Raw genomic sequence first — 26,551 nt, 5'->3', positions numbered from 1 at the left:
ATCCATAAGAACAAATAAAGTCAAGAAGAGCAAACTACAAGGCTACTATACCAAACTAGTATCCAAAGTACATAAAGAACTCTGACAACTCAACAATAAAAAGATAACCCAATTTAAAAATGGGCAAAGGATTTGAATAGATATTTATTTCAAGGAGATACACTAACTGCAAGTAAGCATGAAAAGAGATACACTAACTGCAAGTAAGCATGAAAAGATGCTCAGAAGAAATTAGAAGAAAAATGCAATCAAAACAACAATTTGTCAGTTTCTCAAGCTGTTAAACATGGATCCACCACGTGACCTAGCAATTCTACTTCTAGGTATATACTCAAAAAGAATTAAAAATATGTCCACCAAAAAATATGCACACAAAAGTTCATAAATGTATAGTTTAAAGTAGCCAAAGGCAAAAACAACCCTGATATACATCAAGCCAAATGGATAAACAAAATGTATATTCATACAATGGAACATTATCCAGCAATAAAACAGATGAATTTACTGATACATGCTGCAACATGGATGAAACTTGAAGTCATGTAAGTGAAAGAAGGAAGACAAAAAAATTACGTTGTATTATTCCATTTATATGAAATGTCATGAAGAAGTAAATCCATAGCATCAGAAAGAAGATTAGTGGCTGTCAAGAACTAGTGAGAAGGTGATTGATTGGAGGGAGGCAAAAATTGGAGGGAGACAAAACTGATGAATCTCTGGTGAGACTCAAGAAGAGAGAGAACCCACACAAACAAAATAAATGAAAAAGAAAAAATCTCAATGGATACTTCAGAAATACAAAAAAACATAAAGAATACTAGGAACAATTATACACCAACAAATCTGACAACATGGAAGAAATGGACAACTTTATAGACACACAGCCCTCCAAAACTGAACCAAGAAGAAATACATCATTTAAACAGCCCAATTACTATAAATGAAATTGAATATGTAATAAAAGCACTCCCTACAAACAAAAGTCCAGGACCAGATGGCTTCACAGGCAAATTATACCAAACGTACAAAGAACTCATACCCACCCTTCTTAAACTTTTCCAAAAGATTGAAGAAATAACACTTCCACAGACTTTCTAAGAAGCTGACATCACCCTAACACCAAAACCAGACAAAGATACTACCAAAAAAGAAAATTATATAGGCTATTATTACCTTTGAATAAATAGAGATGCAAAAATTCTCAACAAAATTTTAGCCAACCAAACCTAACAGCACATAAAAAAGATCATACACCACAACCAAATGGGATTCAGCCCAAGTTCACAAGGATGGTTCAACATACACAAATCAATCAATGTCACACACCACATTAACAAAAGAAACGTCAAAACCACATAATCATTTCAACAGATGCAGAAAAATATTTGACAAAATGCAATATCTATTCATAATAAAAACTCTTACCAAAGTGGATATAGAGGGAACATATCTATATGTTCCATTTATGACAATCTCACAACCAATGTAATATTCAACAGAGAAAAGCTGAAAGCCTTCCTGCAAACATATGGAATAAGACAAAGATGCCCACTCTCACCACTTTTATTCAACATAGTATTAGAAATCCTAGCCACAGCAATCAGACAAACAGAAGAAATAAAAGGTATCCAAACTGGAAGAGAAGAGATAAAATCGTCACCCTATGCAGATGACATGATAATATATATAGAAAACCCTAAGGACACCACACAAAACTATTCAAACTGATCAACGAATTCAGCAAAGTAGCAGTTTACAAGATTAACATTCAGAAATTGTTCTTCTTTACACTAACAATGAAATATTAGAAAAGGAATATAAAAAAATACTTCTAAAAATTGCACACTCCCAAAAATTAAATACCTAGGAATAAACCTGACCAAGGAGGTAAAAGACTTATATGCTGAGAACTATAAAATATTAATCAAGGAAATTAAAGAGGATTTAAAGAAATGGAAAGATATCCCATGATCCTGGATTGGAAGAATTAATATTGTTAAAATGGCCATACTGCACAAAGCAATATACAATTTTTTTTTTTTTCCCCCTAGGGCTGCTCCCTCGGCATATGGAGGTTCCCAGGCTAGGGGTTGAATCGGAGCTGTAGCTGCTGGCCTACACCACAGCCATAGCAATGCTGCATCAGAGCCGTGTCTGCAACCTACACCACAGCTCACAGAAACACCAGATCCTTAACCCACTCAGCAAGGCCAGGGATTGAACCCGTAACCTCATGGTTCCTAGTCGGATTCATTAACCACTGTGCCACGACGGCAACTCCGCCCAATCTACAAATTTAATACAATCCCTATCAAATTACCTGTGACATTTTTCACAGTAAAAAAAAAAAATCCAAAAATTTACATGGTATCATAAAAGACCCAGAATTGCCAAAAAAATACTGAGGAAAAAACAAAAACAAAAACAAAGCAGGAGGCATAAGTCTCCTAGACTGCAGAAATATTACAAAGCTACCATAGTCAAGACAGTGTGGGTATTGGTATAAAAACAGATATGTATCCATGAAACAAAATAGAGAGCTCAGAAACAAACCAGACACCTACTGTCAATTAATCTTTGACGAAGGAGGCAAGAATATAAAGTGGGAAAAAGAGTCTCTTCAGCAAGTGGTGTTGGGAAAACTGGACAGCCACATGTAAATCAATGAAACTAGAACATACCCTCACACCATGCACAAAAACAAATTCAAAACGGCTTAAAGATTTAAAAATAAGACACCAGAAAACTCCTAAAAGAGAACATAGGCAAAACATTCTTTGACATAAACCATACAGATGTTTTCTTAGGTCAGTCTCCCAAAGAAACAGAAATAAAAACAAAAATAAACCAATGGGACCTAATCAAACTTACAAGCTTTTGCACAGCAGAGGAAACCATAAAAGAAACAAAAAGACAACCTATGGAATGGGAGAAAATAGTTGCAAATGATGCAACTGACAAGGGCCTAACCTCCAAAATATACAAACAACGCATACAACTCAACAACAACAACAACAAAAAACCAAACACCCAATCAAACAATGGGCACAAGACCTATAAATAGATGTTTTTCCAAGGAAGACATGAAGCTGGCCTACAGGCACATTATCAGAGAAATACAAATTAAAACTACAATGAGGTACCACTTCACACCAGTCAAAATGGCTATCATCAAAAAGTCCACAAATAACAAATACTGGAGAGGGTGTGGAGAAAAGGGAACCCTCCTACACTGTTGGTGGGAATGTAAATTGGTACAACTGCTATGGAAAACAGTATGGAGGTTCCTCAGAAAACTAAATATAGAACTACCATATGACCCAGCAATCCCACTCTTGGGCATATATCTAGACAAAACTTTAATTAGAAAAGATACATGCATCCTATATTCACTGTAGCAAGATTCACAATAGCCAAGAAATGGAAACAACTTAAATGTCCATCAACAGATCAATGGACTGAGCAGATGTGGTACATATACACAATGGAATACTACTCAGCCATAAAAAGGAAAGAAATGACATTTGTAGCAATATGGATGCAATTAGAAATTATCATATTAAGTGAAGTAAGTAAGAGAAAGACATGGTATCACTTATATGTGGGATCTAAAATGTGGCACAAATGAACTTATCTACAGAAGAGAAACAGACTCACAAACATGGAGAACAGACTTGTGGTTGCTAAGTGGGAGGGGGAAGGAGTGGAATGGACTGCAAGTTTGGGGTTAACAGATGCAAACTATTACATTTGGAATGATTAAGCAATGAGGTCCTACTGTATAGCACAGGAAATGATACACAGTCTCTTGGGATAGACCATGATAACATAAGAAAGGAATGTTTATATATGTATGATTGGGTCACTTTGCTGTACAAAAGAAATTGACAACATTGTAAATCAACTATATTCCAATAAAAATTTTTTAAAAAAGAAATTGGGACTGCTAATTTCTGCTTGATATGATGAAAATGTTCTGGATTTAGATAGTGATGATAATTGCAAAGCCTTATATATATACTAAAAACCTCTGAATAGGAAGTTCCCATTGCGGCTCAGTGGTAACATGCCTGACTAGTATCTACGAGGATGCAAGTTTGATCCCTGGCCTCGCTCAGTGCGTTAAGGAGCCAGTGTTGCTGTAAGCTGTGGTGTAGGTTGCAGACGCAGCTCGGATCCTGGCGTAGGCTGGTAGCTAGAGCTCTGATTGGACCCCTAGCCTGGGAACCTCCATATGCTGCGGGTACAGTCCCAAAAAAGAAGGAAAAAAGAAAAAAAAAAAAAAAAAGCATGACTTTTATGGTGTGTGAATGGGCATTTTTCCAAAAAGAAATAGAAATGGCCAATAAGCACATGAGATTCTCAACTTCACTAAGCATCAGTGAAATGCAAATCAAAACCACAATGAGATATCACTTCATATTCACTAGGTGGACTAGGACCATTAAGTCAGATAATAACAAGTGCTGTGGGAATGGGACGACTTGAGAGGCCCCATAAAGTGCTGATGGGAATATAAAAGGGCACAACCACTTTGGAAAATAATCTGGCAGATCCTCAAATGAAAAAATAAAGAGCATCCAACTCAGAAAGTCTACTTTAAGGTATAGACTCGGGAAAAATAAAAACATGTGTCCACACAAAAACTTGTACACAAGTGTTCAAAGCTGTATAATAGCCAAAAAGTGGAAACAACACAAATGCCCATCAACTGATGAATGTGTTTTTAAAAATGTGCTGAAGCAGGCTAGCTGGCACTCCTGTCTTCCCCTACACTGTTCCCAGTATCAGTGGGGCCCACTGGGGAGCTGAGCCTCCCACAACACCAGGTATCCCTGCGGAAGAAAGCAGTGGTGGGAGGTGGGATAGCTGGCACTATGCTTCCCACATGTCCACATGGCCCAAAAGGGAAATGAGCTTCAACTGCATCCTACAGCAACAAAGTGGCATGAATCACCCTTAATTGCCCTCTTCCTAGTGGGCAGCTGATCTTTTCCCCAGGGAACTAGTTTTATAACCCCCCGTTCAAAGGGAACATGACAGAGAAGGGCAGTGGCCCACAAAGGTGTCAACAGAGTTGATGGGGGTGCTGAAGTTCCACGTCAGTCACCTGCAAGAAGACAGTGTAAGTGCTCCACTTTTGTTGGGGTGGTATCAATATGGCTGAATGGGAAGCAGGGTGTACATACCCACCTGGTTCTCGAGTTACACTTCAAGAGGGAGATGCCTATAAGAAGAAATAGGACTTTAAAGGTCTACAACACACTTAAAGAAAATTATTTGTCATACCAACAACCAAGAAAATTACAACTTGAATAAGAGACAATCAACAGAGAAATGGAGATAAACATTACATTGAAGTCACCCAATCAGGATTTTAAAGAAGCTGTCCTAAAAATAATTCAGCAATTACGAAAGCAAATAAATAAACAGAAATTCTCAGCGAAGAAATAGAGGTTATAAAAAGAGAAACAAATAGGAACTACAGAACTGAAAAATATATAACCAACATTTAAAAACTCTCTGGCTGGGCTCAAGAGTATAATGACAGAGAATATGATTAGTGACCTTGAGGACAGATCAACAGAAATTATACAATCTAAACCGACAGTAAAATAGACTTACAGAAATGAATAGATTCTCAGGGGCCTACAGGACTTAACAAAGGAGCTAGGAATTCCCACTGTGGTGCAATGGGATCAGTGATATGTTGGTAGCACTGTGCCAGGCAAGTTTGATCCCTTGCCTGGCAGAGTGGATTAAGGAACCAGCATTGCCGCAGCTGTGGCTTAGGTCACAACTGTGGCTTGGATCTGATTCCTGACCAGGGAACTCCTTATGTCACAGGATAGCCAAAAAAAGAAAAAGAAAAAACAAAACAAAACAAAAAAACCAAAACAAAACCAATCAAAAACACCACAACCACAAAGAAGCTAACATGTCCGTATCACTGAATCCCAAAGGAGGAAGAGAGTGAGACTAAAAAAATATTTGAAGAAATAATGGTTGGAAACTTCCCAACTTTGAAGAAAGACATAAACTTACATGTTCAAGAAGCTATATTATGCTTAAATAGGACACACCCAAGAAATCCAAGCCAAGTAGGTTTAGCTATCAAAGGGCAACAAGAGGGATCCCTGTAGTGATGGAACTGTCTTGACCATAACAATGTCAATATCCTGGCTATGACACTGTACTATAGTTTTGTAAGATGTTACCACTGGCGGAAACTAAGTAAAGGGTCAATGGGATCTTTTTGTACTATTTCTTACAATAGCCGGTGACTGTACAATTATCACCATATTTCAAATAAAATGTATATATAACCAAGAAGAAAAAACCATAGGCCAGGCCTAAGTGAGGGTCATTTAGCAGAGGTCAGTGCCAACAGAGAAGGCAACAGAAGAGGGTGCATGGCACGTAGCCTGGCAGGATGTGGGCCTCATGTGGAGAAAGAGCTAAGGTGCTGATGGCTGGGCAGGGCTGGTAGACTGGTTATGAAAAGGAGGGCTGAATAAATAAGCAAACATATCGGGGCTAGTAAGACACTGGTTTCTGGAGTTCCCATTGTGGACTATCATGTTAAGAACTGGACACTCCTGCGCAGGGACCTATATCTAATCATTTGTGACAGAACATGATGGAAGATAATATGAGAAAAAGAATGTATAAATATGTATGGCTGGGTCACTCTGCTGTTCAGCAGAAACTGACAGAACACTGTAAATCAACTATAACAAAATTAAAAAAACAACAACAACAACAACAGAAATACAGCAAGACATCAATCATTTTCCCAAGGAGCCCTGGTTTCTCTGTGGATGCATCTCTCTGAGGATGTAGGTTCGATCCCTGGCCCTACTCAGTGGGTTGAGGATCTGGCACTGCTATAAGCTGTAGCTCCAATTTGACCGCTACCCTGGGAATCTCCATGTGCCGCAGGTGTGGCTATAAAAAGAAAAAAATAGAGCCAGACTTCTCATTCTTGGAGATGGGAATTATAAACATAATTGAAAAAGCTAGAATAATGGTATTGAGTTGGATTAGAATAGGAAGTACCAAATGAAGTCATGGTTTTCAACATGTACAGATAGAAACAAAAATAAATACGCATGTAAAAACGGACAGGTGTATGTGTGTGTGTATGTATATTAATGCATATTTCCTAGCATTCTCTCCTAGGGAGCTTGGGAACTCTAACATTCCAGCAGTTAGCACATCCAGTAGTTAAATACATCTTGGTTTCTAAATACCGCCCCACCCCCCACCACTAACCCCAGCCCCAGCTAAAAGAAACCAGGGCCCCTTGGGAAAAAATGACTGATTTCAGGGGTGAGACAGGGAAAGCACAATATGAGACTAGAAGCTCTTGCTGTCCTAGAAAGTAAGGAATGTCAAAATGATAGAGCTAAAGGGTTCTTACCGGCCAAATATGACAGTACCATATTTGAGCATCAAAATGAATGATAGTAAAAGACGGTATTGCATTGAACAAAATAGCAACCTAAACTGAAATAAAGAAATGAGTGAACAAATAAATGGAAAGGGAAATTTCTTCCTCATAGTAAAGTGCCAACTAAGAAATGCAGAGGGAGTGATGGAATTAAAAAACCTCCACTTAGGAGTTCCCTTCGTGGCTCAGTGGTTAACGAATCCGACTAGGAACCATGAGGTTGCGGGTTCGATCCCTGGCCTTGCTCAGTGGGTTAAGGATCTGGCGTTGCCGTGAGCTGTGGTGTAGGTCACAGACACGGCTGGGATCCCACATTGCTGATTGGACCCCTAGCCTGGGAACCCCCATATGCCACAGGAGCGGCCCTAGAAAAGGGAAAAAAGACCAAAAAACAAAAAACAAAACAAAACAAAAATGCTCCACTTAGTTATCTATCATAGTAATAATTAAAAGCTGAAACTACTGCGTAAAAGCTGGATGAGGACCAGGATATATACATGGTCTCAAAACATCTCTCATGAAATATTAATTATGAACAGAGAAAGAACAATTTGTAATAGGTAATTCTTGGCAGATACCGCTTTACTGATGCAATCAAACTTAACATTTCCAGTTTTAAAGTAAAATGATATCTGTGTCACTCGATAGGATACACTATAAGAAAAGCATAGACTCACTTTTGTGATGTTTCTGTCAAAAATGCATAACCTCAATCTTATGATGAAATAGCAGACAAACCTAAATTGAGGAACATACTGCAAAAGAACTGGCCTGTACTCTTCACAAAGGTCAAAGAGGACTACAGTCATCAAAAGAAACTGAAAAAAAAATTGATAAGAATCCTTCTGCTATTAAAGGATATCATTGAGACAGCTGATAAAACCTGAATGGGGGTCTCTGGGTAAAAAATACACAGGAATTTTTTTGTAGTTTTCTGTATAAGTTTGGAATTATTTTAAAATAGAAGAACTAATATCACAAAAAAAGAGACAACAAGACATCATGGGCATCCTGATAGAAGAATATAGCACCATCCATGTAATATTATGCCAATAAAAAAAAAATCTGATTAGACTCTACATCCCTCTATCAATTCTATTTACAGGAAATACCACAAGGATATAACCAGCAAAATACAGATTGTGGCAAACTCTATAGGGCCAAAAAAAAAAAAAAAAAAAAAAAAAAAGTGGTTTCTCCAACAAACTATAAGGAACAAGAGACAGGGAAAGCCAAATTTAAAAGATATTAGACACACATCAACCAATTACAGTATATTAAACAATGTGGTTTTTTGGATCTTGATTCAAATAAACATACATATATGTATGAGACGATCAGAAATTTGAGCAATGTTCAGATGCCTAAGCAATTAGTGTTAAATTTATTTTTAGTTAATGCAATGATGATATGGTTAACAAATGAAATAATCTGGAAGTAGAGGAAGGGAGTAGAGGGAGTGAGTGAGCTGAGACTGTTAAAGCTGATTTATATAGGGGATAGTACTTCCATGGGGTACAGGGGTGTGATAATCACATGTGAATCTTTAGTGGATTCTGTATACTTCCATGAATGTTGAAAATTTCCAAAATAAGACTTTTCTTTTTTCCCCAAAAAATGTAGAATCATGATTTAAATTAAGGTCTATTTCCAAAGCTAATTATTGCTGAGTTTTCTATTTTCCTTTAAAAGTAATTTTTTTTAATGGCCACACCCATGGCATACGTTAGTTCCCAGGCCAGGGGTCTAATCCGAGCTACAGCTGCCGGCCTCCATCACAGCTACAGCAACTTGGGATCTGAGCTATGTCTGCAACCTACACCACAGCTCACCTCAACACCAGATCCTTAACCCACTGAGTAAGGCCAGGGATCAAACCTGCATCCTCATGGATCCTAGTCGGGTTCGCTTACTGCTGAGACACAACGGGAACTCCTCTTTTAAAAGTAATTTAAGTACTTTAGTTGTATATCTCCTAAAATTTCCCATGATCCATTAGCCAAAATTAAGAAAAAAATACTAGAAGTTTAATTGACCATCGTCATAAATGAGATGCATTTTAAGAAGATATAAAGTAAGCTTTTTATTTTTCTAGATTTTTTTCCTAGTTCAAAATTAGCTACATTTATACACTGAGGAATATTTTATTTTTTTAAAAAAGTGTCTTGGAAAAGGTAAAAATCAGCTTCTCTAGTGGGTGACAATAGAGGTTACAACCTTCCTAGGGGCATTTGGAAATGGATATGCTTTGGTTGTCACTGTAATTAATCACTGTAACCTGGGGGGTGGGCAGGGTTACCAAATGTCTTCAATGCTCAGAGCTCTCCTGTACCATGAGGAGTTGTCCCACCTCAAAAGCCAACAGAACCCCAGGCGAGAAACACCAACTTAGACGGTAACATTCCAGTAGAAGAAGGGCTAGGGAAAAAGACTCATCCAACTCCTACATTCTTAGCTGCAAAGTTACTTAGGGGGAAAAAAACACCCCATTATTCTACAAGAGAAGCAGTAAGTAGATACCATCATTGCATTTGTTTTAGAGAGCACCTCTTTCTAAAACCAAGGAAATGAACATGCAGTAAGCCTGGCACACAAAAGCTTTCCATAGATGGTAGCTATCAGATGTATTAGTCCCTCTAGAGCCAGACACAGAAGGGACAGGGGAAGGAGAATCTACAAGGATCTGGAATCCAGAAAAGGTCAGAAGTGGGAAAAGAGAGCTCCCTCTGGTGGAGTGGTTAGATTCCAACATGAGGCACAATCAGCTGAGAACCAATTATTCCCAGCAAGTGCTTAACTCTTAATACTTTTAGACCCTTACTCCTTTACTTTTCCTTATATTATCTAATCCATACTCAGGAAAAGCAAACACTTCAAAGTTTCCTATAGAGGAGCACCAAAGCGAACATGGGCAAAACCCAAAGTAGGCAGTAAGAAAACCACATGCAAGGGTACTGCCAAGGAAAATTATTCATGGAGTTCCCATCGTGGCGCAGTGGTTAACAAATGAGGTTGCGGGTTCGATCCCTGGCCTTGCTCAGTGGGTTAAGGATCTGGCATTGCCATGAGCTGTGGTGTGGGTTGCAGACGAGGCTCGGATCTCACGTTGCTGTGGCTCTGGTGTAGGCTGGTGGCTTCAGCTCCAATTCGACCCCTAGCCTGGGAACCTCCATATGCCGCGGGAGCAGCCCTAGAAAAGGCAAAAAGACAAAAAGACACACACACACACAAAAAAAAAAAAAAGAAAGAAAATTATTCAGCATTTCTCTTGCCAACTGTTGGTGGTAGTAACCAGAACAGCGGTGCCAAAGTCACAGGGAATCAAGGTGTACTTCCAGCTTAGAACTTGCAACAGTGAGAGTAAGGATGAGTGTGGCAGTAAGACTCTGAGTCACAGAGCACCCTTCCTTCCCAGGCACCTTGTAAAAATCAGTACAGTAGGACAGTGACAAAGGAGAGGAAAAAAAAAACCAAAACGAAACAGAGGAGGAGAGCTTCTCAATGTGTTTTCTAAGTGACACTTGCGAATAACAAAAGAAGAAACTAGTAAAAGGCTGAATCACAAGTAGGCATTTGATGAGAGCAACAGCTGGATAATTTCAGTTTAAGAGGAGAACGCAGGCGACAAACACTGTTTTAAATATTCCTTCTTAAAAGAGTAAGGAGAGAACAACCAAGACGGTGGAACAGAAACCTCCTCTTATGTGAGCACGTCCAAATTACAACTATCTGCGGAAAAACCATGGATGAAAGAGACTGGAACCTACCAGAAAAGATCTCCTACAACTAAAGACAAAAAAGGAACCACAACAAGATGGGTAGGAGGGGTGGACTTGTGATATAATCAAATCCCATATGCCCGGGTGGACAGCCCACAAACTGGAGAATAACATACTCTGGAGAATAATGGTGAGAATTCTGAGCCCCGCGTAGGAATCCTAGCCTGGAGGTCCTGCACTGGGAGGATGATTCAGCTTTGAAGGCCAGTGGGGCTTGAATTTTGGGAGCCCCACAGAAATGGGGAAACAGAGCCTTCACTCGTAAAGGACACACACAAAATCTCACATGCCAGAAGCAAGGGCAAAAGCAGTAATTTGACAGGAGCCTAAACCTACCTGCTGGTCTTGGCAAGTCTCCTGGAAAAGTGGGACAACTGAGGCTCACCCGGGGAACAAAGACACTGGGGACGGCCTTATTTGGGAACATTCCGCTGGGTGAATACTGCGGCTGGTGGCTGCCAAGTCGGCTGTTTAGTAACAAAACCCAGCCCCACCCAATAGCCTATAACACCAGACCTGGAACACCTCAGGCCAAACAACTAACTGAGCAGGGACACAGCCCCACCCATCATCAGACAGGCTACCTGAAGAATTCTTGAGCTCCCAGTGGCTGCCCACTAGGGTTAGAACCCAGCTCTACCTGCCAGCGGGCAGACACTGGCCCTTCCCTCCAGGAAGCTTGCACTAGCCTCCTGAACAGCCTCACTCACCAAGAGGACAGATATCAAATAGAAGAAAACTACAATCTCGCAGCCTGTGGAACTAGGCAGCCCACTGCAGGCCAGACCCTACCAGCTGGGCTTTGGCCCTGTCCACAGGAGGCCAATACAAGCTTCAGGATACCCCAGACCACATACACAACTGTGTCAGGAACTACCCCACTACCCTTACCATCAATAACGTGAAACAAGCTCTAGGATCCCTGAGCCCTGCAGCCACACCCCAGGAACTGGCTCTGCCTACCAGTAGGTCAGTACTAACCCCAGGACCTGGCTTCACCAACCAGTGGGCAGGCAACAGCCCCAGAGTCTTTGGGACCCTGACTCTGCCCACCAGGGGCACTAGTCCCAGGGCCCCTAGGGTTCTGCAGCCAGCCACCTTATGACTAGGCCCTGCTAAACAGCAGCCAGCAGCATCCACACAAGGCAGGGCCTGGCAACCAACTGGGCTAGGGGCCAACCAAACCTACATGACTACCCACAGAGTCAGCCCCTACAAAAGAAGAACTCACACAGCTCCCTTAGGGGGACCCCTAATGCATACAGCTTGGATGATGAGAGGGACACACAGAATGTCTCCCACAGAAAGCTACTTCTCCAAGGTTGAGAAACATAACTAACCTACCACATACATAGAAATACAAATAGCAACTAAGACAAATTAGGCAGCAGAGGAACATGTTCCAAAGGAATAAGATAAAACCCCAGAACTAGGTGAAGTGGAAATAGGCAATCTACCTGAGAAAGAGTTCAGAGTAATGATCCTAAAGACGATGAAAGAACTTAGGAGAAGAATGGATGAACAGAGCAAGAAGTTAGAAGTTTTTAACAAAGAGAAAATATAAAGAACCAGAGATGAAAAATATAAGTGAAATGAAAACTACACTAGAAGGAATCAGTGGCAGACTAAATGACACAGAGAAATGGACTGGTGAGCTAGAAGACAGTGCTGAAATCACTGATTCTGAATAGTGATTTGAAAAGAGAATGAAAAAAAAGAATGAAAAGAAATGAGGACACTTTAAGAGATCTCTGGGACAACATCAAGTGTACTAATACAGGCATCAGAGAGGTCTGTGAAGTAGAAGAGAAAGACAAAAAAGGTCTGAGAAGATATTTGAAGACATAAGAGCTAAAAGCTTCTAAGTTATTGGAAAAGGAAAGAGTCATTCAAGTCCAGAAAGCAGAGTCTCACACAATATTAACCCAAACAGGAACACTCCAAGACTCACTGTAATTAAAGTGGCAAAAATTAAAGAAAGAATATGAAAAGCAGCAAGGGAAAAGCAAGAAATAACATACAAGGGAACTCCCATAAGGCTATCAGCTGATTTTTCAGCAGAAACTCTACAGGCCAGAAGGGAGTAGCACAATATATTTCAAGTGATGAAAAAGAAAAACTTACAACCAAAAATACTCTACCCAGCAAGGCTCTTGTTTATATTTGATAGAGATCAATAGCTTTACAGACAAGCAAAACCTACGATTCAGCACCACCAAATGAGCTTTACAACAAGTGTTAAAAGAATTTCTCTAGGTGAAAAAGAAAGTCCACAACTAGAAACAAGAAAATTACAAAATGAAAAAGCTCACTGGCAAAGGTGATCATACAGTAAAGGCAGGAAATAATCCATACACAAAGCTAGTAGAGAAGTTAAAGGACAGAAGTATAAAAACATCTATATGCACAATAAGCAGTTAAGTGATACATAAAACTATTAGATGTAAAATACGATACCAAAAAGAGTAATCAAACAATATTGTAAATCAGCTATACTTTAATAAAAAAGAAAACAAAGAAAAAAAGGGGAAAACCCCAATAATCATGAGGGAAGAAGAGTACAAATGCAAAGCTTTTAAAATTCATTTAGGAGTTCCCGTTGTGCCTCAGTGGGTAACGAATCCAACTAGGAACCATGGAGTTGCGGGCTCGATCCCTTGCCATGCTCAGAGGGTTGAGGATCCGGTGTTGCCATGAGCTGTGGTGTGGGTCACAGATGCGGCTTGGATCCCGTGTTCCTGTGACTCTGGCATAGGCCAGTGGCTACAGCTCCAACTGGACCCCTAGCCTGGGAACCTCCATATGCCGTATGCCTAAAAAAAAGACATAAAGACAAATAGATAAATAAATTTTAAAAAAACAAAATAAACAAATAAATAAATAAAACGCATTTAAAATTAAGGGATTAGAAATTCCCATTGTAGCTCAGCGGTAACAAGCCTGATGGTCCATGAGGATGCAGGTTCAATCCCCGGCCTTGCTCAGGGGGTGAAGGATCCAGTGTTGCTGTGGCTGTGGTGTAGGCCAGCAGCTACAGCTCTAATTCAACCCTTAGCCTGGGAACCTCCATATGCCTCAGATGTGGCCCTGAAAAAGACAAAGTTACTAAATAACCAATGGATCACTGAAGATGTCAAAGAGGAAATAAAAAAATACTTAAGAGACAAATACACCACGTTCTAAAACCTATGGAACAGAACAAAAGCAGTTCTAAGAGGGAAGTTTACAGTGATACAAGCTTACCTCAGGAAACAAGAAAAATCACAAATAAATGAGCTAATCTTACACCTCACACCTGTCAAAACCACTATCAATAAAAAGAATACAAACAACAAATGTTGGCAAGGATATAGAGAAATGAGAACACTGTACAGTGCTGGTAGGACTACAAATTGGTGCAGCCACTGTGGAAAACAACACAGAGTTTTCTCAAAAAAACTAAAACTAGAACTACCACATGATTCAGCAATTCCACTCTTGGGTATATACCTGAAAGAAACAAAAACACTAATTCAAAAAGATACATGGACCCCGTTTATAGGAATCATTATTTACAATTACCAAGATATGGAAGCAATCTAAGTGTCCATCAATAGATGAATGGATAAAGAAGATATGGTGTATACATATACATTAACATTACTCAGCCATAAAAAGAATGAAATTTTGCCATTTTCAACAACATGGATGGACTCAGAGGGCATTATTCTAAGTGAAGTCAGTCGGAGAAAAACAAATATTACATGATATCTCTTATATGTGGAAACTATAAAACAACAAATTAGTGAAAGAAGCAGACTCAGATAGAAAGAACTGGTGGATACCAGTGGGGTGGGGTGGTATGCAACACAAAGGCAGGGGAGTAGGAGGTACAAAACTACTGGGTGTAAGATAGGTTCAAGGATATATTGCACCACATGAGGAATACAGACAATATTTTCTAATAACTGTAAATAAAAAATAACCTTCAAAAGTTGTGTAAGAGGACTTCCCTTGTGGCCTACAGCATTAACTACATGGCGTTGTCACGGCTATGGCTCTGGTTCAATCCCTAGCCCTGGAACTTCCACATGCCATGGGTAAAATTTAAAAAAAGAAAAAGAAAAAGCCTCAAAAGTTAATATAAAAAATTTAAGGGAGTTCCCATCATGGCGCAGTGGTTAACAAATCCAACTAGGAACCATGAGGTTGTGGGTTCAATCCCTGGCCTTGCTCAGTGGGTTAAGGATCCGGCGTTGCCGTGAGCTGTGGTGTAGGTTGCAGACGCGGCTTGGATCTCACGTTGCTGTGGCTCTGGCGTAGGCCAGCAGCTACAGCTCCGATTTGACCCCTAGCCTGGGAACCTCCATATGCCGTAGGAGCGGCCCAAGAAATGCCAAAAAAGACCAAAAAAAAAAAAAAAAAAATTTAAGGAAAAATAAAGAGCTAAGGTCATTAATCAGAACTTTTTTTGGCCATGCCCATGACATGTGGAAGTTCCTGGGCTAGGGATCAAACTTGTGCCACAGCAGGGACTCGAGCCATTAGAGTGACAATGCTAGATCCTCAACCTGCTATACCAAAAGGGAACTCCATTACTCAGAATTTTGAAAAGGAATTTTAAGAGACCAAAATGTTAAGGCAGAAATAAACAAAAGGCCTTAACTAGTACCTGCAATTTGGGATTCCAATATGAAAAACCAATCCTTTTCTTTCATGTCCATTTATAGAGCTTTATTAAATTCTAGTTCGCACAGAGACAAATGGTATATTAAAGAACTATTACCTTTCATGTTTACAGCATACCCACTGTTATTCGCCAAAGCAGAATATGGTTGTTCATTTTGAGGCAAGACTCCTGCAGCCATGGTAGTCTGTTGGGAGAAAAAAAGATTGTTTCTTAAAAGTCGTCCTATGCAATATTCATTTGCTAATCACCTATAATTTGTTAGACTTTACTGTCTAATACAACATTCATTAGCTAAATGGTTACTGAGTACTTAAAATGTGGCTAGTGTAGATTTGAGATATGCTGTAGACATAATATATAAGATTTTGGAGACCTGTACAAAAAAGAATGTAAAATATCTAGTTTTTTATATTAATTTGACATTGAAATAGTTTTGATATACTGGGTTAAATACATCGTTACAATTATTTTTCTGATTTTTTTAACAGCTGCACCTGCAGCTTATGCAAGTTCCCAGACTAGGGGTCGAATTGGAGCTGCAGCTGCTGGCCTACACCATGGTCACACCAATGCTGGATCCTAGCCACATCCATGACCTACACTAAAGCGTGTGGCAAAGCTGAGTCCTTAACTCACTGAGCAAGGCCAGGGATCAAACCCACATCCTTATGGGCACTATGTTGGATTCTTAACCCACTGAGCCACAGAGGAACTCCTGATTTTTTTTATCTTTAATGTTGCTACTATAAAACCTAAATTTGAGTATGTGGCTCATATGATATTCTACTGGACAGTGCTGTGCTAGGCAGTAAGGACATTATAGAGAAAAATAAGACACATTCTCCTTTATGCATGTAAGACAGTTGGGAAGATAAGATACTGACACAAATTAATATGTGCTAAGCATCACAAGGCAAGCTTGGACAAGCAGGAGGGCTGTCCCAACTGGAGGCAGATACAAAGCTTGAAGGAGTCTATACTAGAACTGGGCTCAAGGAGTAAAATTGAGGACATGAAAGTATACTAGGAAAGTGAACAGAACCCTCAATATTTACTCATTCCATCAAGTGAGGGTTTACTGAATTTATGACTTTAATCTATAGGTAACAGTCTTTAGCGCATGCTAATATGATTCTAAGTGATCCAAGTGATCACTGTGTTGCTATAGTTTCCAAAAGCAAGTTGTCACTTTTGTTAAGCTCTTATTATGTGTTGGATTGCGAAATAAGAAAAACACATACTTGTCTCTTCTCCCTGGTTCCTGACACAGGGCAACTAGACCATTGTAAATTCCTAAGTGATAAGAGCCCTGGGAGTCTCTTTTGTTTTAGTTCCTTTTTTTTTCTTTGTAGGGCTGCACTTGCAGGATATGGAAGCTCCTAGGCTAGGGGTCAAATCAAGAGCTACAGCTGCTGGCTTACGCCACAGCTACAATGCTTATGCTGCATCTTGCAGCATCACTAGATCCTTAACCCACCGAACGAGGCCAGGGATCAAACCCTCAGCCTCATAGCTGCTAGTCAGGTTCTTAACCTGCTGAGCCACCACAGGAACTCCACCTTTTGTTTTAGTTCTAATGAGGCAACTCTCACTCTAGGTGGGCTACTGCATGGCTCCTAGATGGGGGCTAGTCACCAAAAAAACCAAGCCATTTTAGAAGTTTGGAATTGTCTAGAGGGAGAGACTTGACTGACACAACAGAAAATCATACACAATATTAAAGTTTTTTCTAAATAATGATTTTAATATTTTTCTCTGAAAAAGTATGTTTACAGTTTAGATATTCAACAACGGGGAGTTTAACACTATTATTTTTATTATATTAAAGTGCTATGTATTTTTTAAAAAATGCTCTAAAAATCTGTTGAAATTTTTTGTACCAATAAATTAACAGCAGTAATTAAATACAGTCTTAATTAATGTTTCCTTGGAATATCTGCTTTGGGAAGAAAGTCACTTCACAAATTTCAGTGATCCTTCAAGATTTCAAATTTACGGAGTTCCTGTCATGGCTCAGTGGTTAACGAATCTGACTAGGAACCATGAGGTTGAGGGTTCGATCCCTGGCCTTGCTCAGTGGGTTAAGGATCTGGCATTGCCGTGAGCTATGGTGTAGGTCGAAGACAAGGCTCGGATCTGGCATTGCTGTGGCTGTGGTATAGGCTGGTGGCTACAGCTCTGATTCGACCCCTAGCCTGGGAACCTCCATACGCCATGGGAGCAGCCCTAGAAAAGGCAAAAAGACAAAAAGACAAAAAAAAAAAAAAAAAAGAATTTCAAATTTACTAAAATTGTACAAAATTTACTAAAATTTCTACAATCAAGTTTTATATTCTCAATAGTTATAACATTTTAATCTAAAGACCTATTTGATGAAACTGTCTCCCTTCAAAAGAAATACAAGAATTAAAATCATAGGGGTATTCTAACAAGAAAGAAAAAAGAAATTCCTTCGATATTAATACAACAAAATCTGATATGATAGTAACACAAAATTTTATAGCATTGCATAATATTTCAAGCGAATGTTACATAAAAACAATAAGTCAATGGACTAATGGAACACATTGTCCCAGGAAACTAACAAAAGCTTAACCTGAAAGAATATCCATCAATATTCTGTGATAACCTATATGGGAAAAGAATCTGAAAAAAATGGATATATGTATAACTGAATCACTCTGCTGTACACCTGAAACTAACACAACATTATAAATCAAGTATATGTAACAGAGCAGGGCCCAATAGGGCTCCTGGGAACAAAAGCCTTTCTGTGGCCCCCATTTCTTTTTAGGAAACAGGCCTCATTCAGGCTACTTGACCTTCCTGAGTTCCAGTGGGGAGGTTCAAACAGCTGCTAATCAAGGAATGGAGGGGATGTAGCCTTGGGGCAGAGTCCTGGTTCCTTCTCAAGGAATACAGACAACAATATCTGAGCTCTTCTGCAGAACTAAAATCCCCAACAAATGGAAGAAGGATCACCAGCTTTGAAAAACAATGAAAGTTTGCATCTACGCTGATCCTAATCTGTGGCCCTGTTTTTCACTTCCAAACTATAAAACCACCTCCCAATCTCTCCCAAGGGGGGTACAGTCTTTAGGGCATTAGCCTGCTGTGACCTTCCTTTGCCTGGCAAAGCAATAAAGCTATTTTTTTCTGCCTTCACCCAAAACTCTGTCTCCAAGTTTCTATTCAGCAGCAATAGACAGAGGCCAAGTTCTGGTGACATATACTCCAAAATAAAAATTAAATGAAAAAATTAAAAATCATTTATGCAAAAGAATATCCATTTAGATTCACAGTAAACATTTTTATCATATTACTTTTCATAAATTTGTATCTTTAAAACATATTTTGACAAAAAACATTTTAGAACGATGGAATTTTACATCAGAGTTCTAGCCCTAGCTGTTTTGTAGATAAAGAGTTATGAATCATGTCCCAGGTGATCCAGCATGTGGTGACAAGATGGAATCAGTAGTCACTTTCTCTGTGAAGCCTTCTCTGATGCCACCCTAAGCTCTTCAGCTGTAATGTAATGAAATGCTACCACCACACTGGCTCCCTGAACATCATGGGGTCTTGAGAGACGCCATGATGTGCTCATTTGTCTTTAGAGAAGGGGAGAGTTTGGTTTAAGGGAAGCATTCACTGCGCATCTATTAAGCTGAAATGGGCATTCCAGATTAAGTTTCATGGATCTATTTGTATCTTGTTTATCTCTGAATTGCCAACGCCTCATGCCCAGTGAAAATACGGCGTTAAAGTGTTGAATTCATTTTACCCTTTTGGGTAATAAAAGAGTACAAATATGATTGTGGACTTTCTTAAGATTTTCTTCTTAACTAGCCCCTCAGAAACTCAAAGTTATAGGGAACATCAGAAGTCCTCTAGTAGAATTCTAACCCACAAGAACATGCTCTCCACAGTCTCTCTGAACAGTAACAGTGACATCACCATGCAGCTTCTGTACTTGGAAAGCTCTTTATAATGTGGCCACTCTAATTTTTTCCCACTGGTCTCATTTCTGCCCTTGGAGACCACACAGAACAATAAAACCTCTCTTCCACATTCTAAAGCCTGCTGGTGATCATTCATGTTCCTCCTAACCCTGAATTATACTTTCCCAGACTCCCACCAGCAGTTCCCCTCGCCTTTCTCATGCAATAGTTCTAGACCTCACAGACCTGGATGCCCTTTTATATTTACACTCTACAATTACTCATAATCTAGTACCGAGAGCTGAAATCTACCATTTAGGTGAGGTGTAATCATCAAAAATTAGAACAAAAACAAGTCATCTCCCCTGTCGCACAGTGTATGCAGCTTACCACCCACATGAGTGTTTTCAGCAGTCTCAAGACACATCAGGATAGAATATTTAAAAAAAAAACTTGGCTAAAGATGATTTGTAGTATATTTTTAGGTTAAAAAACAGACACTTGGTACAGATAATTAAACACACATAAAAGTTTACAATGAAATAAATGGTACAGAATGAGAAGTAAAGTCTCCTTACTCCTATCTCCCAGCCCAAGTTTTACTCCCAGAGGTAAACAATGTAAACATTGGTTTTAGTTTTTCCTGGGGGGCAGTTAATATATTTATACCTCTGTTTATTATTTTATCATTTTTAAACCATTTTATTGAATTCCTGGAGTAAATAATGAGGAAATTGGCTCATTTTCTCTATCTACCTCCTACTATGCCAAACCTTTCCTCATTTAATACATCATACTTTAAAATCTTCTGATTATCTTTGTAATTTTAAATAACATCATTTAACCATCTCTTACTCTATCAACTTTAAACAGTATCTTGATTCCCTACCTTGTAAAATAAGAAAATTACTTTACCTGTACTATTCCACTCCACTTCCAACTTCTGCCAATTATATCTTTTCTTTAAAGATTTTTAATTTTTAAGCTTTAGTTTTACCTATAATTAAGTTTCCCAGGCTTTGTCCATAGGCTTATTCTAATATGTGAGACAAAAGACAATATATTATGTTAGATATTATATATCTGTATACACATATGTATAATTTGTATATACATACCCTATAAATTTTTTTTTACCAAGTACTATGCTTGGACTCATATAAAAAGAAGTACAATCCTGAGTTCTCACTGTGGTACAATGGTATCAGCAATGTCTCTGCAGCACTAGGCCACAGGTTCGATCCCTGGCCCAGCACAGTGGGTTAAAGGATCCAGTGTTGCCAACAGATGTGGAATAAGTCTCAACTGAAGCTTGGATCTGATCCCTGGCCCAGGAAATCTATATGCTGCAGGGCAGCCAAAAAGAAAAAAAAAAGAAAACATTTTTCTGAAAAAAAAAAAAAATATATACTATCTTATGTTGCAAAACCTGTGCTGCTCAAAGTAAAACATTCGAAGTATCAGTGTCAAATGGATTATCTTTCATTAACTGCTTTCAACAAGGGTGCATTTTATTTTGCTGCCAATTTAAGATACTGTATCCCTTCCTTCCTTCCTTCCTTAATGGCCAAACCTGTGGCATATGGAAGTTCCTGGGCCAGGGACTGAATCTGAGCCATGGATGCAACCTATACCACAGCTGTGACAACAGAGGATCCTTTAACTCACTGTGCCAGCCAAGGATCGTACCTGGGTCTCTGCAGTGACCTGAACCACTGAAGCTGGATTCTTAACCCACTGTGCCTCAGCAGGAACTCCCAAGATGCTGTATTTCTTATACAGACTTTCACCTGGCTTTTAATTGCCTTTTTCTTGCTGATAAAAGTAACATGAATCTTGGAGTTCCTGTTGTGGCACAGCGGAAACAAATCTGACTAGGAAACATGAGGTTGCAGGTTCTATCCCTGGCCTTACTCAGTGGGTTAAGGATCTGACATTGCCGTGAGCTGTGGCGTGGGTCACAGACAGGGCTTGGACCCTGTGTTGCTGTAGCGTAGGCCAGCAGCATAGCTCTGATTTGACCCCTTGCCTGGGAACCTCCATATGACACAGGTGCAGCCCTGAAAAAAAAAAAGTATCATAAATCTTTATCATATCTCTAAAATCTTTCAAAATCTTAATCATATCATATGCTTGCTTTTTGAAAATATTTTTTTCCAAGCCCTCTGGGTTCCTATTTTAATGTGGATGGAGTGGAGAAGGTTCATAGGCCCAATATACAGTTATCAACCTGGGATTTCTTCCAACTGCACCCCTCAGCTGAGGCCACTGTTCCTCAGATTCTGTTTTGGCTTTAATCTATCCTCAAGTAACTTTTTAATGAAAAGTAAACTTTCTAAGTTCTTTCATTCTGAAAATATAATTTTATCCTTGTACTCAGTTGATAATTTGGCTGCTTACGGAATTCTGGATTGAAAGCCAAGCCATGTCAGAATTTGAAGGTACTGTTCTACTGTGTTTTAACAAACAATATTGCTGATGAGAAGTCTGGATGCCGACCTGTGTACTGGAAGCAGGTCCTTTTTGTTCACCTGGATTGCTGGGCCCTTTGAATATGTAAATGATGTCTCCTCCAGAAGCTAAAACTGTGCACCAGATATCATAATTTATATTAAGTGCTTTATTTTACAAAATTCATGTCATTCTTACAGAATCACTCTATGAAGTATATACTATTATTATCTCCATCTTCTCAGGTGGGAAACCTTGTCTGAGATCACAGATTTTAGTGACAGAGTTGGGACATGAATCCAGCCTGCATGCTCCTAATACCAATCCACCAGCCCTACAGAAAGATCCGACCAAGTTACACAATGTATTAAAGGGTGACTTTTCTCTCTTCCTCATCAATGCAGGAATTTTTCACCTTTTTAACAGAATCACCTCATTATTGTTTTACTTCAAATTGCTGTAGTGAGGCAAAGTAGTTTTCCAGAGGCTTTTTTTAGAAGAGTGAATTTCCTATATCTTTTAAAAAATAGTTTACCATGTACTGGCACAAAGACAGACATATAGATCAGTGGAACAGGATAGAAAGCCCAGAATTAAACCCATGCACTTACAGCCAACTAATCAATGACAAAGGAAGCAAGAATATACAATGGAGAAAGGACAGCTTGTTCAATAAGTGGTGCTGGGAAAACTGGACAGCCACATGCAAAAGAATGAAATTAGAACACTCCCTCACACCATACACAAAAATAAACTCAAAATGGATGAAAGACCTAGATATAAGACCAGACACTATCAAACTCTTAGAGGAAAACATAGGCCAAACACTCTCTGACATAAACCACAGCAACATCTTCTCATACCCACCTATCAGAGTATTGAAAATAAAAAGAAAAATAAACAAATGGGACCTACTCAAACTTCAAAGTTTCTGCACAGCAAAGGAAACCCTAAACAACACAAAAAGACAACACACAGAATGGGAGAAAATCTTTGCAAGTGAACTGACAAGGGATTAATCTCCAAAATTTATAAACACCTTCTGTAGCTCCATACCAAAAAAACAAACAACCCCATAAAAAAATGGGCAGAAGATCTAAACAGACAGTTCTCCAAAGAAGACATACAGATGGCCAAGAAACACATGAAAAGATGTTCAGCGTGACTCATTATTAGAGAAATGCAAATCAAAACCACTCTGAGGTACCACCTTACACCAGCCAGAATGGCCATCATCAAAAAGTCTACAAACAATCAGTGCTGGAGAGGGTGTGGAGAAAAAGGAACCCTAGTACACTGTTGGTGGGATTGTAAATGGGTGCAACCACTGTGGAAAGCAGCATGGAGATTCCTCAGAAAACTAAACATAGAACTACCATTTGATCCAGCAATCCCACTCCTGGGCATGTATCCAGAGAAAACCATGACTCGAAAAGACACATGTACTCCAATGTTCATTGCAGCACTATTTACAATAGCCAAGACATGGAAACAACCTAAATGTCCATCGACAGAGGAGTGGATCCAGAAGATGTGGTACATATACACAATGGAGTATTACTCAGCCATCAAAAAGAACGAAATACCAGCATTTTCAGCAACAAGGATGGACCTAGAAACTATCATGCTAAGTGAAGTCAGCTATACAATGAGACACCAACCTCAAATGCTTTCACTGACATGTGGAATCTGAGAAAAGGACAGACTGAACTTCTTTGCAGAACAGATGCTGACTCACAGACATTGAAAAACTTATGGTCTCCGGAGGAGACAGTTTGGGGGGTGGGGGGATGTGCTTGGGCTGTGGGATGGAAATCCTGTGAAATCAGATTGTTATGATCATTATACAACTACAGATGTGATAAATTCATTTGAGTAATTTAAAAAAATGAAAAAAAAAATTTAAAAAATCATACCCCCCCCCCAAAAAAACAAAATAAAAATAGTTTACCATGTCTTAAATATGTTAATGGTGTGTTTTGCCTAGCAGTCCTACTCTGTCTTGTAGTCCAACCTGTAAGATTTTTCCTTCGGCTTTTCTGGCTCTAATGCCACAATAAGGAAAGCTTTCCCCAATATAAGATGTAAATCCCAATTTAATGTCTCCCATTTTGGGGTGATAAATGCTCCTAGTTTGCAGATTGACAGTACAATTGCTAAAGTATAAGTTAATCTACAGAATTAAAGATGGTCCATCTTCAAACAATATGGTATGTACAGTAAAGAGACTTCATGTATAGTAAAAGTCTCCTTTAATAGTAGTAAAAAAAATTATCCTTTTCTGTTAATTACCTACATTTGTAAAGCTTAAATATACATTTTTACCAACAACATGACTACATGCTTTATATGGAAAAGTAATTCTTCTAACCTAGGAAAACAGTGGAAGAATGGAAAGTTTTCTTTAAAGATGTTAGTAACCCAAGAGTTACCAAAGATGCTTTGAGCTAAATTACCAATTTTCGAAGAACTGAAATATATAATAAAATTATTAGTTTGAGGAACAGAGTATTTCAAGACCTTTCAAAGTCTGAAGGTTTGAAGTCAACTCTAATAAAATTAAAACAAAAACAAAACAAAATCCCCCAACCAAAAAACAACCCAATCAAAAAAAACAGGGAGGAGAAGACCTAAAAAACCCCTGAAGGTTAAAAGAGAAAATCAGTTCTATTTGTATCCGTAGGGCCATCAAAAGCATCCAGTGCTGATTCCTTTTCATTTTTGCAGTTGCTGATGACTTGCTATAATTTATACTTTAGTACTGGGATTCCAAGTGGCTCAGTGGGTTAAATATCTAGTGCTGTCACTGCAGTGGCTCAGGTCACTGTTATGGCATGGGTGTGATCTCTGGTCCAGGAACTTCCACATGCCACAGGTATGGCCAAAAAAAAAAAAAAAAAAGTCTAGTAGCCTCTGTTCCACTATTTTACAAATTAAACAGCTTTCCTGTTTGCCTGAACATCGGTCATATATTTTTTCCTGTTTTATCTTACTTAATCCTTCTATCCTTCTCAAGGAAATCTCTATTACTTTACAGCAGTTCCAGAGGCACGTCATTTCAGGCTTATTTAGCCCATTGCTTAAGGCCACATCTTTCTGAGGCTTCCACCCACTGCTCTGGGTATCATGAGGCCTTTCTTCCCTGGCTGGTGGGAACATGAACTATTTCCAGCCCCCTCTGAGAGCCCTGGAAACTACTGGGTCTATGCCTTCCTGTATTTTCCCTAGTCTTGGGTTGTCTGCACAAATGAGCACTCAGCCAAACACCTTAGGCCAGCAAAGATGTGAGGGGTCCTCTGCACCTCTCTAGAGCCTCTCTCCATGCTGCTGCCTTCTCTCCAGCACCCAGCACTGCAAATTCTCACCACCCTGGCTCTCCACACATCTCTGAGAAGGCTCTGTTTAGCACTCCTGCACTGCGGGGAAGGCAGCTGGCACCCTCTTAGGCCCACCACATTAGTTTCTTCTCTCACAAAACACAATCCTAAGCTGCCTGCTTTCCAATGTCCAAAACTCATTTTTAAATATATTTTGTCTATCATTAGTTACTTCAGGCAGGAGGGTGATTCTGGTCTCCGTTTTTTCATCTTGGTTGGAAGCGGAAACACCCTTGGCCCTCTTCGAATAACTCAAATCCAAGGGACCTCTGAAATAGTGCTCACTGTGCACTGGTTTTGCAAAAAAAACATTAATTTGCAGTGCAATTGTATATAGTTGCTAATCAATTATAAACAGCTCAACTAGGTTAAACTATACCATACACTCAAAAGTTGTGTTTAGGGAGCTCCCATCATGGCTCAGTGGTTTACAAATCCAACTAGGAACCATGAGGTTGCGAGTTCAATCCCTGGCCTTGCTCAGTGGGTTAAGGATCCAGTGTTGCCATAAGCTGTGGTGTAGGTCGCAAATGTGGCTCGGATCCTGCATTGCTGTGGCTCTGGCGTAGGTCAGAGGCTGCAGCTCCGATTAGACCCCTAGCCTGGGCACCTCCATATGCCACAGGTGCAGCCCTTGAAAAGACAAAAAGACAAAAAGACAAAAAAAAAAAAAAAGTTGTGTTTAAATTCTGACTTTGTTCATTGCCTACTGTATGAGCCATTTCGAGTTTCAATTTTATTTTCCATAAAATAAGGATTACTATATCTTTCTTAAGATGCTGTGAATATGAAGAGAGATTGTGTGTGTATGCCTAGCACAATCTTGGGTATACAGGTATTAAATAAATGCTTGTTTTTTTCATTTGCAAACCAATACTTGC

At 39.3% G+C, this 26,551-nt stretch overlaps 1 protein-coding gene across 26 annotated transcripts in view; it reads right to left on the bottom strand.

The window, feature by feature from the left end:
- The window catches only part of PTPDC1 (protein tyrosine phosphatase domain containing 1), a 129,205-nt gene that overhangs the window by 48,795 nt on the left and 53,859 nt on the right, over positions 1-26,551 (bottom strand). For 25 of the 26 annotated variants that reach the window (XR_014841174.1, XR_014841172.1, XR_014841169.1 and 22 more), the window contains one exon: positions 15,998-16,085. Coding sequence is in view for 16 of the 26 variants with exons in the window: in XM_085018370.1 (XP_084874496.1) it covers positions 15,998-16,079 (82 nt within the window). In the remaining 10 variants the exon portion in view is untranslated. Of the gene's footprint in view, positions 1-5,193; positions 5,228-15,997; positions 16,086-26,551 lie in introns of all 26 variants that reach the window. The other variant, XM_085018362.1, reaches the window with a different exon arrangement.

Source organism: Sus scrofa, chromosome 3 (assembly GCF_054392235.1).
Source record: "Sus scrofa isolate SSC_HxYL_T2T_F1_AM1 chromosome 3, Sscrofa_HxYL_maternal_Yorkshire_Landrace_v2.0, whole genome shotgun sequence".
In the NCBI taxonomy this organism is placed as follows: domain Eukaryota; kingdom Metazoa; phylum Chordata; class Mammalia; order Artiodactyla; family Suidae; genus Sus; species Sus scrofa.
This window is presented reverse-complemented; position numbering and strand designations above follow the sequence as displayed.